Source organism: Apis laboriosa, unplaced genomic scaffold, assembly GCF_014066325.1.
Source record: "Apis laboriosa isolate Shangri-la unplaced genomic scaffold, ASM1406632v1 scaffold16_cov148, whole genome shotgun sequence".
Taxonomy (NCBI): Eukaryota; Metazoa; Arthropoda; class Insecta; order Hymenoptera; family Apidae; genus Apis; species Apis laboriosa.
Window position 1 is genome coordinate 1,313,204 of NW_025222129.1, and position 12,894 is coordinate 1,326,097.

At 32.5% G+C, this 12,894-nt stretch overlaps 2 protein-coding genes across 13 annotated transcripts in view; both read right to left on the minus strand.

The window, feature by feature from the left end:
• Positions 1-4,803, minus strand: part of LOC122711303 (TGF-beta-activated kinase 1 and MAP3K7-binding protein 3) — a 10,726-nt gene extending 5,923 nt beyond the window's left edge. For 4 of the 12 annotated variants that reach the window (XR_006346077.1, XR_006346075.1, XR_006346074.1 and 1 more), the window contains exons 1-2: positions 4,098-4,803; positions 871-2,197 (exon numbers count right to left, since the gene is read on the minus strand). The gene's annotated coding sequence lies outside the window, so the exon portion shown is untranslated. Of the gene's footprint in view, positions 1-183; positions 798-870; positions 2,198-4,097 lie in introns of those variants that run through there. The other 8 variants (XR_006346076.1, XM_043929918.1, XM_043929916.1 and 5 more) reach the window with 7 other exon arrangements.
• A 437-nt stretch (positions 4,804-5,240) lies between these two features.
• LOC122711305 (chloride intracellular channel exc-4) lies at positions 5,241-11,448 on the minus strand. The gene is made up of 4 exons (XM_043929925.1): positions 11,253-11,448; positions 6,630-6,935; positions 6,209-6,535; positions 5,241-6,114 (listed from the first exon to the last, which is right to left on the minus strand). The coding sequence occupies exons 1-4, from the start codon at positions 11,319-11,321 to the stop codon at positions 6,034-6,036; spliced, it is 783 nt and encodes a 260-aa protein (XP_043785860.1). The 5' UTR covers positions 11,322-11,448; the 3' UTR covers positions 5,241-6,033.
• Positions 11,449-12,894: the final 1,446 nt, after the last annotated feature.

Here is a 12,894-nt window from a genome sequence, read left to right on the forward strand (position 1 = left end):
CTCTCTCTCTCTCTCTCTCTCTCTCTCTCTCTCTCTCTCTCTCTCTCTCTCTCTCATAGGAAAAGGGAAAAAGGAACGAGAGCATTTCCGCTTTTCACGATGCGCCATTCATTATTTAAATCCATTACTGTTTGACCCATTTTTCAACAGGATGAATTCGCCTATAGTCTGGTGTGTACATACCAGATGCGCCAATGAAAATCTTGCCTTTTGTTGTTGATGTCGTATTGTTGATTATCGATCATCCTTCTCCGTCGATTACTTCTAATTCGTATGGTATGTGTAGAGTAGTGTATATCCGCTTCGATTCGTTGTCGATTTTAAACGAGATTAAAATTCTAAGAAAATTCTATATAGTGATGCTTCAAGGAAAAACTTGCCTCGCGTTTCAATAGGATTTTACGAGTCGATAACTCCAAGAGACACCCGTTACGTTACGGAATTGGCAGCGAGTAAAGAAACGGTGGACACCTGTGCCGCGTGGCACGTAGGAGTGCCACATAATTAGCCGGCACTGCGCGTGCCACGCTCCCACGCGTGCACGCATGCGCTTATCCGTCCGCGTAAGCGCATCGTTGCATCGAAAAATTTAGGGATCGATCTTTTCAATGATCTTACGAGTTATGAAAAAGAAAAAATTTCTCAGCAATTTAACCTTTATACCGTCGACTCCCTTTGCAAAATGGCAAAAATTACAATTTACGGTTTAGTGGTAGAGGAAAAAGAAAAAAAAAAAACGTTAAAAGCTACCGTGAAAAAAAAAACACTGTAACCGATGTTAAACCTTGAGGAAATATTATTAACATCCGAAAATTCGCGTAAAGAGCGAGGAAATCACGTTTAAAAGCATAAGATTGAAAACCAACGTACCGTCCGACTCGCAGCTACTCCTACGCATTTTCGATTGTGGATGCGTTAAGGCTGTGCCGAAAATCCAGAAAAAGCGAGTAGAGAGAGGGTTGTTCGCTCGATCGGAAGAAACTAAGAGGTTAGAAGCTTTGCGAGTGCAATTCGCACTTGGCACCCAGCCACGTGAGAGAATAAAGTCCTAGGTAGAATTAATAATTCGACTCTCTTTCTTCCGTTGCCTAGCACCTGGCAGGCCGGCATGTCAGGTGAGTGAAGCATCAATCAGAGAGAAAACTGTTTATTGGCACGCGGCCGTACATTCAAGCCTCCGATTAGAGAGCGTTCGCCCTAATCGGAGTATCTTCTTTTAAACACCGCTACTTTCTAACCGCGGCTTTCTTAATCGTGTTCCGAATCGGGCAAACGAAACGCACGTGTTTAAAAAAAAAAAAACGCATTCAAAGTTCTTATCGAAAAATATCCGTTACGAATCCTTATGAATCGCAAGATTTTTTACCATTCTTCTACTAGTTCCTTCACCATTCTTATACGAATATAAAATATGTATTTTTGTTCTAAGTATTTGTATAAAGTTAAAGTTACAAAGTTACATTCGCGTCACTTTGTATCTGTCACGCGTTTTTGCTGGTTGTACCGGCAACGTCTGCCAGACAGTCGGTCGTTCGACACGCAAATGACGAAAATGCAAATAAACGCGAGTGGGCAGGTACTCGATGCGGAAATGCAACAGTGAATCGAATTCGTTCCGACCCCGTCGAGGATTGTGCAAATCTCTACCGAACTCGCTTTGCCAAACGGAATCCTCATCAACGGAAAATACATGCGATACATGTGACTTTTCCCTCGACAACGACCAACGATGACATTATACGTTTATTCTTACAAAGCGGGATTCGAGACGATGGACAGCTCTCGCGCTGCTGTTTCGATCGGGAGCGGAACGAATATATTTTTCCCTTGGCCTGAGAGCAAAGGAGAAGCATCTTTTAATTGCACCAGACACGCAGGATGTTTCTATCAGTGACACAGAGGGGATTTTAAGAGGGGAACGAGAACGTCGTTCGTCGGGACAGGCGAAAAAGGAAAAGCGGAATTCCAACATGCCGGGAAGATATTTGTGTCATGAAATACCCAGGAGACACAGCGTGGCTGTTTTCGTCTACTCCTGGCAATGCAGGGAAAAGCAAATTCCACGAGTATTTTCACGCATTTGGAATAATTTTTCGATGTTTCTTTTTGTATATCCTTTACTCCCGTTTTCCGATTGTTCGTAATTGTTCCAATATCTCTGCACAAATGTCACACTGCCAAACGAATCGTTTCCGCCCTAAAATGACAATTGTATAAATCAATAAAAAAAAATCTGATCAACGAGGTACAGAAATAAAGAAATTACAATTATATTTTAACATGATAATATTAATTAAGAGTAAAAACTATAGAAAATTATTCTATGCAAGTTGAGTTGACACCTGTTGCTTCATAAAGCCGCATATCCATCAGACGGAAGTAACATGCGCGACTATATAAATGCAAAGTTAAAAATATCAGAAAAATTTTTAAAGGTTAATAATGATAATTGCTTTTATTCACAAGAAAGAGCCGACATGTCTCTCATTCGCGCAATTATTTACATTTCCAGTCACGAGAACGAGATATGCAAATTATCGAGCTTGCCAATAACTTGTCGTTTTACGCGCAATATTTTAGAACTGCATGAAAGCACAGTAATCATGGCCGACTGAAACTACTACGAGCAAAAAAAGAGAAAAAAGTACGTCGAGCTTAGTGGCAGACAAAAATAAGGAACCAAGAATAATAATTGACGGGGGACGCAACGCTAACGTTAAGCAGAGCTACGATAAGTTACGCCTCGAGGTAAAAATAAACACTATCCTGAAAATAATATTATACTTTTTTTTCACGTAGAAAACGTCAGTGTTAACCATTACATTAACCTTTTGAATATTAATCACTAACTCCGAGTCTTTTTCTTGCAATTCGTTTGTTTTTCATCCAACTTTAAAGTAATTTATCCAATATCGTTGTTGTAGATTATAATTTAGGGCAATCGATAACACGAGAAGATAATCGTTAACAGTGTGAACGCGCCTTTACCTGTATATACACACATCAGTATATACACATATCAGATATGCCTGATATGACGTTAATTCTTTACGATTTCGATAATTTGCATACATCCGTAAAACTTGTTTATTAACTACTAAACAGCTTTTTCACGCTATTATAAATATATCGTTGACCTTTAAATTCCGTTTCCACATGTGCCAAAAAATTTAAATTTCGATCTTCCGATCGAAAGTCCGGTAGTCAGGATAATTGCTAAAGAATTAACACTGATTAATTATATCAAAAATTACAAAATATTGTAGTTATTAAAAAATAGTTACATAACTTGAAGCAAACTTTAAGCTTATGTAAATAAATATTATCTTTGTTGTTACGATTCATAGAGTAAAGTGTTTACTTTTCCAATGACTGTTCAAAACGAGACTTTTTAACCGACTAAATATTACTATAGTTTTTAAATCGAATAATATATGTCAGAACAGCTAAAATAGAATTGAAGATTAGAATTCATAAAATCAATTGACCTGGTTCCTTTTATTTATGATACGCTCGAAAAAAATAAAATTATAACAATTCTTTACTTTTGAAATTACCTATAGAAAGCTTATTAAGAAGAGTAACGATATTTCCTTGTTTAACAAACGACAAAGAAAGACTAAGTTACACATATTTTGATAAAAAATGTACGTATATAAAAAAAACAATAATATAGAAATGGAAATGATTAACGAAAGTCCATCATCAATCAACAAAAAGATTGACATTTGTCTCGAAGTTACTATATAAGTTACGATAATTTGAAAATCAACACCTCTATCAATTAGAAAACAAAATAAAAATAAAAACTAAATAAGAAGAATATTCGATATATCAATGTACTTATCAATGAAAATCAATCCATACGAATATATTGTTAATATATTATAATACTCGATACAATTTAATATATTTCATTGCATGGAACAAACTAAGCTAAAAATTAAATTATATTTTCGTTTCCATTCTTATTGATTTTATATTTTTTTTACTATTGATATTGTGAAAATTGAAGAATAAAGGACTTCGAAAAGTCAAATTAAATTTGAATTATGTATACTTTGATGTATAATTCAAATCGTAAGCTTGAAACTCACCGGACGGCAACCATTGGAAATGTCCAACGAACGAGAAACCAGTAATCGTTCACTTCGAACACTTGATAAAAACACTTTGTAAATGCCGCAATTTTATTCACGTATTTAAAAGTGAAATTTTAATTGTCACTGTACAGACACGCGGATAATAGTAACTTTTCAGTCGTTTTCGAAGATTTTAAAACACGAACAAGCGGCGACCGTCCGTTGGGACCACTGATCAGCTGTGCACTGCGTACTGAAACGACATTAATCGATTGAAAAACTATATGCATTCAAATGTTTTTTATTTAGCAAAAATATTTCTATATACTTCGAATATTTTAATTTAATTTTATTATTTATTCATTTTCGAACATTCATATGAAAGTTTGCATTTTTAAATATCAAAATAAAAGAAGTTTTATTGATTGCGTAGTCAAAATGGCCGCTCATACGACAAGTGCTTCCCTATTTATGAATGGAAGACACGTCGTAATAATCAGTATCAGTCTCAAGGAAAGGGAAGGAGTATGCTATTTTAAAACTTATACGAATAGATAGCAACGTCGTTAATATAGACATATTTCTTTTCATTTTTAGAAAATTCTATTCTATCATGATGTAGAAAATATATTTTCCAAATTTTTGTTGGAAATGAATAAGATATTAAAAATATCTATAAACTTAAAAGTCAATGTAAATATTGATATATTCGTTTCTACAAGTATAAACCAAAATAGTACAATATATATAATAGTTATAATAACGATTTACAATATAATAGTAATAATAGTACAATAACTAATATAAAATACCGAATTTGTTAGATTTCTGAATAATATTGAATGAAAAGTAAGCACTGGCTGTTTTCAAATAATGATTTTTTTTATCATTACGAGAATAATATTTGCAAAGAAATTTGTAATGATCATATCACAAATTCTTTGTATTTTTGGATTTTTCGACTGACTGTAGCGTAGAAATTGGAAGAAACGTATGCACTATAATTTATTCAAATACGATTATATAAAAAATATTTTGAATATACGAAAAAATACTAAGTTTATCATTACGTGAATTACACGAGACTAGAATATCTTTTCTTATATTCAAATTGGGGTTGATATGCTGAAGGAATATAATGGACAATGTAAACGTTTGTTAAAGAATAACCATCATTAATTCAGTTTATTGATTAGTCGTTAGATGTATGATAAATACAATGCACTTTCCAGAAAACAAAAGAAAAATGATAAAGAAATATATACGAAATATAATTAATTTAAACAAGTATTAATCATAATTCAAATGCATACGTCTCTCTCGTATTTTCTACTTGTGTTAACATTACGCGCCATCAAAAATATTGAAATACATTATCTTTAAAAAGAAAAAAAAATACGTTAGCTTTGATCTAAAGTATATGTAAAACATTAAAATACTTTTTCTAAAAATAATGCTATTCATATGAATATTACGTATGAAATGCATACGTACCAGAGAAAAAAGATAAAGAAAATGGAAAGAAAGGAAAGGAAAAATTGTTTAAATTTTCTGGATACGCTTACACATCGTTTCTCGAAAGCCTTAATACACTCATATACGTATCTTCTACTGTTTTCTGCGGTAAAAAAGCTACTTGTTCTGCATCAGTTTAGGCCATAAAAGAGTCGACGATAATTTGTCAAATATACGTAGGAAAAATTTATATAAATCGGTGTAGCCGAATCGGCACAATCAAATCCAGATAATAGAACCTTTTTTAAGAGTACTTCAATAACTTCTGATAAATAGTGAACTCTTCCTGCAGAATCATTCCTTGGAAGAACTGCAACTTTTGTAAAAAAATGTATTTTGTGTGCCACATTGTTCACACTGCTTATTTCTACACCGATGTCGAGGACTTTTCTACGTCAAAGTAACGAGATCGTAGACCCGACGGCAGAGGTCCAGCCTAGTCGTCGTTGACCTCGATTGGGATACTGGTTGTGAATGTCGGAGTCTCTAGCTCTTCGTGCTTTTTCATTTTCATGCTCTGAAACGATAACACAATTTCAATAAAATATAAATTATATCAAAAGTAAAAAAGATAGAAAAAAAAAATTCAGATCTCTTTAAATTTATTCAACCTGCTGTAACTTATAGTGATTAATAATATCCTGATCAGCCGGACAACTTTGTAAAAAGGCATCCAGCCTGTACATATGATGCATATATCGCCAGAGATGCACTAGAGTTTCAGGAATCTCAAAGTCCGCAAAATATTTGCCGGCCACCCTGATGTGTTGAAGTCGTGGCATAAGTTCACAATCGAAACAGCACATTGTATCGCCTGTGAGGAAACGAGTACCCTTACGGCCTAGATGTTCGTCGATTTTACGTAAGTGTGCCATCAGGGACGAGGATTTTGGATCTTTATCCTTATCCTTTGCGTTCAACAATAACAGTTTCAGTTTCTAAAACAAAAACGTTCGTGTCACACATTGAGCGATTGCTCTTGGCGAGAAAGTAGCAGTTTCTTGGCAAAGCGACTTCAGTTTTTAAACATACACTGAACAAGTTCTCAACAAGGGTAGCCACTTCTTTATCCTGCACGAAGAGATTATGTCCACCGGGAATGTTTTTCATAATATGTCGTTCGATTTTCTCGTTTTCTAATATCGCATCGCCGTTATCGATTAAGATTGGCGGAGGTGTTGCCTGAAAGTTGGTGCGGAAATCAGGCGGCGGTTTTTGCATGTCGACCGTGGTCACTTTTAGAGAAATTGTTTTCAATTCAGCAAGAAGATACAAGTCCATAAAGTACTCTTGACAGAAGAGACATGCACCCTTTCGGCGACCATCGATCGTCGAAGCCTGCAAAAAATATATTCACATTGTCAATTTATCACACATTAATAATTAATAATATCAATTTTCTGATTGATTCTTTTCTGATTTTTTGTTAAAAATAATAATACTGGTGAACAATAAAAATTTCATCGAATGATGCAAACATGAAACGATATCTATTTTCTCCAGTTGATCGAGCAAATTGAGAGTATCTAGCGTACTCGCTCCGCTCTCATTTTCTCGATGTCACGGTTTATTTATTCCCCTCGATGACGCACCCTGCTTTCTTTCTTACTAAAAGATACTACGAAGAAGCTTTAGTTCGCACATATAGCTATAAAAAGAAATTCATTTTATTTAAACTCGTTGAAATATAATGAAAAATCACATAAATTTATTTTCATACTTTTTTAAAAATAAAAATAAAAATTCTATACAGCATAATAATTATAATTAATAATTATAATTAATAATTATAATTATAATTATAATTAATTATTACATATTATACATAATAATTACTAAAAAAATAAAAGCAGTACAAAATTTGATTAAATTGATAACTGGCAATATGCCAGTTCCTATCAGAAACGTCATTTCTATTTTCATTCAGTTTCAAAAAAATCATATTTCGATTTCGATCGTAACGACATCCACAGCGAATCCAGCAACCATTGTGTTTTTTTAATGAAAAAGAAAGAACCAATTCGAATAGTTGATATTCACGTGGCTGATTATTTTTTCCACGATGACGTAAGTCCGACCTCCAAGTTTTAAGAACGAATGATGCGAGCAAGTTATACCTTGATCCTCGAGAAATGAGCGTGGTCACTTGTCTCTTGTTGTGTGCTTGGCAATTTTTTGACCAAGGTCAAAAATGTAACCTTTGTATCAGGTCAGTTCCGTGTTTTTGAAAATACAATGAATAGCAGATTAACAAATAGTAATTAACAATTATAAGATAGACGTGCAAATTATATATTATAATCGTACTTAAAAAAAACGAGATTTCTCGATAGAATAAACATTTAACACAAGTTCGTTCAATTAAGAAAAACATCGAAGAGATACGTGTCATCAAATATCAATGACGTGGAAAGCGGTGACCTTAGATCAAATGTCACGAAGTATCGAACGTCTTTCATCTTCTAAAATAATAATCTTATGCTCGTTATTTGCGTTTTTTCTCTTGAACGCTTAAAAATTTAATTGTGATCAAATTATATCTTTTCATAGCGGCAAATGTGATTCCCGTATCGACAATTTCTGTCTAGTAAGCTACCAAAATGTAAATGGGCCGAATATGAGAAGCGTGGCTGATATTTGACCGAAGCAAATTCCTGATTTCTTCTGAAATAAGCGAGTTTCTCCTCGCATGGGTACACGAGATTCCCGTTTCAATTTGACCGACGAATAGACTTATAGAACGTATCAAGCGGTTTTCGAAGCTCTCTCGTCTTTTACCTGCAATGCACACGCGATTAGAATACTTGGCTTCGGCATATCGGTATAGAAGAGGACAAAATGTAAAAAGGAAGAGAACAATGCTTACGGATACAACACGTCATCAGCAGGCAAGTTGCTGTATAATGCACAGCATATGGTAAATAGGCGAATATAATAAAAGCCAATGACTATCATTGAGATACGTGTATTAATGAGTATAATTTCATGATATATCTTTTATATATGTTAAATGTACAACATATTATATCATTATTTTTCTCCATTTTTTTTTATTACATCATGTAATATATAAATAAAATATATACACTTCATTCCAATTAACAAACAACTCGTTTTAAAAAATTCTATTAAATTTAGAAAAAAATTCTTTTTTCCTATTTGTATAATACGATATACAAAATAATAACGATACAAAAATAACTTATTCGAGACATAATTCTATCTATTACTCCTAACCGAGAACCCTCATAATGACCTTAAGAAAGATTAAGCCGCAACATCTGATCGATTTTTTATAACCGCATTCAGTCACACGATACTTCCCTATGCATGGTGGTGTAACGTAGAATATTTGCATGCATGTATTTATTATTTACGAATAAATTAAATATCACTTCATACACATTCCTGTATTTCGTTCTTCTAATTCTTTGTCCTTTTTTCCTTTTCTCTGTCATTCATTGCTCATGCATCGACCATTTTTCACAGGTATGCAAATAAAACGTAAGAATGACTAATCTTCGAGATGGAGACGATATTAACAGTTAAAAGATTCATGGTCACGAGGAAAGCCGATGCAAAGTAATCAGGAAGGTAAAGAGAGAATGATGGCGGATGAAGAAGAGGAAAGAAGGGAAGGGGAGCTGTTTACGCACGGGGGAAAGCCAGAAGGCGAGGAAAGCGGAAGGTAAAGGAGTTCATCGTTTAACGGTAGAATCTTGAGGACCTCGTCGAGCTCCCCGTCGTTTCATCCCGTTTGACACACTTACGAAGACCTCGCATGATCGCCTTCCGAGTGCAAGGTCGGCTAGTTGCCATTAAATCTCTTCTTGTAATGAACATTGTTGGTTATCTCTTGTTCCTGTAGGGTTCCACTTATAAGGTTCTTTCTCTTTATTTCTCTTTATTTCTCTTTATCTCTCTTCTGGGTCAATGTGCAATTAAAAAAAAATTCAGTAGTATTCGAAGCATGAAAATCAGGCTCACGGAAGAACATGCAATTTCAAATCTTTATTTATAGAAAATATTTATATGAAGATCTTGATCGATCGGATAAATTTCTTTTGAAAAATTCTATTAAATTTAAATGTTTATAGAGTAATATTTTCAATGCTATTTACGAAAAGTTTAAATTCATTTTTGTAATATTTTTAATTTTGAATAATATTTTTATCGGAAAATCTTGATAATAGTTTGATAATTATTCTTGTGAATGATCTCATAAAATGTGTTGTGAAATGAATTCCGATACATTCTTTCTTCTGCTTATTTATTTTTATTACGATCCAGTAATGATAAGAAGAAAATTGTTTATGAGAAAATATTTCTAACACAATTGTACTTTCAGTCGAGTAGATGCGATAAGATTAACGTTTGACATTGCCTGAAATAGCGAAGGCTTGATTAAAAGCAACACACAGGTGAAGCAAATCCGAGGCCGGATTCAGTCGATCCGATTGGCGAAAGTTTAATCGACAACTCGTAATTGGACAATCGAAGGAAGCCTCTTTCCCTCTAAGGAGATGTTTTCCCAGAAAATGTGGTGAAAGAACGTTCCAAGAAATGGAATCGAGTTCGTTCTCGATTAAATCGAACGTTGTATGAATCTATGACGATTATCTATCTATTGTTGCTCCGAAAATAATATCTGTGATAATATAAAAAAATTAATTTCAAAAGAGAATTAATAGATTTGGATTATTTTCGTTATCTTTCGATAATGAAAATCGAAGAGCAAAAGTTAATTTTCACGATACATGTCTATTTTTATCGCTAATTACAAGAACGGAGAGCGGAACCTTCCAGCCATTATTTTCTTATCCTTCGCTTGGTTATGTGTGAATGCTTCTAATCTCGTTAAATTAATATATGACCCGTGCAAATACATCGTTGTGGTTCTAGAATGTCTATAATAAATGTGTGAAATTGTTATATTTTCAGTGACGAATTACGCGGGAAAAAGTAATCACAAAAAATAATAAATGCAATACGTGTAAAAACGAATAAATACATTATCATAAAAATATACTCCAAGATAAAGAATCAATCATTTCTTTCTTCTAGAGAAGAACTAATGACGTAGAAAACGCGGTCAACCAGAATCTCATTTATATGTATATGTATATATATCTATTTTTATTGGCGTTATGTTGATTTCTTTGCACGAAATGGTTCTGTATATATTTTCCTTGATGTCTCTTGTGCTTTTATTTTAATTAATCATTAAGGAATACGAAAAGCTTTCGAACAATGGTTACGTTCCACCATATTCGAAAAGCATATTAAAGTTCAACTTATCGAAATTGAGTCATCTGATTGATTGGTGATTTGTTCAAATAACTAAGCCACTAAAAGGATGAAGAAAATAAAAGATGAAAGAAGCGGTTGGACGCTACTTGCAAACGATCAATGGTCACTGAGAGCAGCTTCTTTATTTTCGAAACGGTAAACGATGCACACGGATCTTTGTCACAGATGATTGTTTCGGTGGCGTTCCTAATCGGCAAATGAAAAAAAAAAATATTGAAAAGAAGAAGAAAATACAAGAAGAAACCAGTCGTTTGTTCCACGCCCATATCGTGCACGAAACGATCGCCTTTTTTTCCTATCTCTTCCTTCTTCCCCGTCTTTACTTCACGCGTGGTACAAACTCACCTTGATAATCAGCTCGATCTCAGGTACGTCACCGTTGCTTGTACCGTTCTCGTGACTGTCGTCCGCCATTCTTTAATTAGGAGTTTCTTGTTTAGAAGAATAGCACTTTTTCTCGTTCTCCGCAGTTCACTATCGAATAGGATAGGTACCTCCCTTCTTCAACGATTAACTGCAACAGAACGCGATGGAAGCTCGCGGAATACTGACGCAGCGCGTGCCTCGCCACGTTCACGACAATAGCGCCTCACTACGGAAGAGTTCTCAATTCTCTGTTATTGATTTCAGTCGGTATTCTAGCAAACTCTTATTCCAATATTTTATAATATTCACAAAAGCAATTAAATTACTGATATAAATATATATATAATTAATATATAATTATCGTAATAGAAATCATAAATAGAAACATATCATAATTTAAAGTATTAATTATTTTTTTACTGTTCTTGCTTTGTATTTAATAATTATTAAACATAGTTATTTTATAAATAAATAATTATTTAAACAATTTTTAATATCTTTTTATTACATTAATATAATCTTAAAATTATCTTAATATTTTATATAAAATTAACCGATAATTAAAGAAACAAACGAATTAATAACGTATTAATCGTATTCAAATATATCGAGAATCGATATTATCACACCATCAATCTTCAATATATCGAATAGAAACTATCGATATTTAAAATTCGATTATTTGAAATTCAAATAAAAAATTTTTTCGTTTCATATTAAAATTAAGGAATTGAAGTAAATATAGGTTAAATAAAACAAATTTGTCAGCTACATTATTTATGCATTATATTTTTAATGATAATGCTTAAACAATAGAGCAACAATAAAACAGCATTTCATATGTACATAATTAATAATTTTCCTCTTATTGTAACAAACATTAATTTTTATAATCTTGAACATTGCATGATGTATGTATGATGTATATATAAGTCTATAAAATTTATATTTAAGATTTTTTATATCACGACATTCATTTCACGCTTTCTTTATATTTTCATTCCTTTATATTTCCTTTATTTATTGATGATAAATGAATATAATAGAAAATGGAAAAACAGGTAGAAGAGGATTGAAAAATCTATAAAAAAGATTTATATATTAGATATACAATCATCTAATAATAGTCTTTACTACTATTCCAGTTAGTTTTAACATTTTTTCTTTTGTTAATTCAGAAAAAATGCATATAAATGTTCGATTATGTTTACATAAAAATATAGTATTAATTTTTGTTTAATTAGACTATAATAATAATGAAGGCAATCATATTTTATTTTCAGAGTGATGCCATATTTAATCGATTTTAAAAAACAATAATAATATCACATGATTCTAAATTCTGTATATTCTTATAGAGGAATATAGGAATATAATTGAAAAAAGTGCTAAAATATTTTATACAGAAAATATTTTATCTATGAATTTTTCTATTTTATGATTATTTTTTATAATAAAATTTATATGTTATGAATAATAACTTCAACAACAAAACTAAATTTATGAGCTTAAAGACAAATTTCAGTTTAGCTCATTAAATACTAATGAAAGGCACAATAGTTGGTTTATTTATTTATAAATGTGGAAAGAAGGAAAACATTTGATATGAAAATTTGTCATT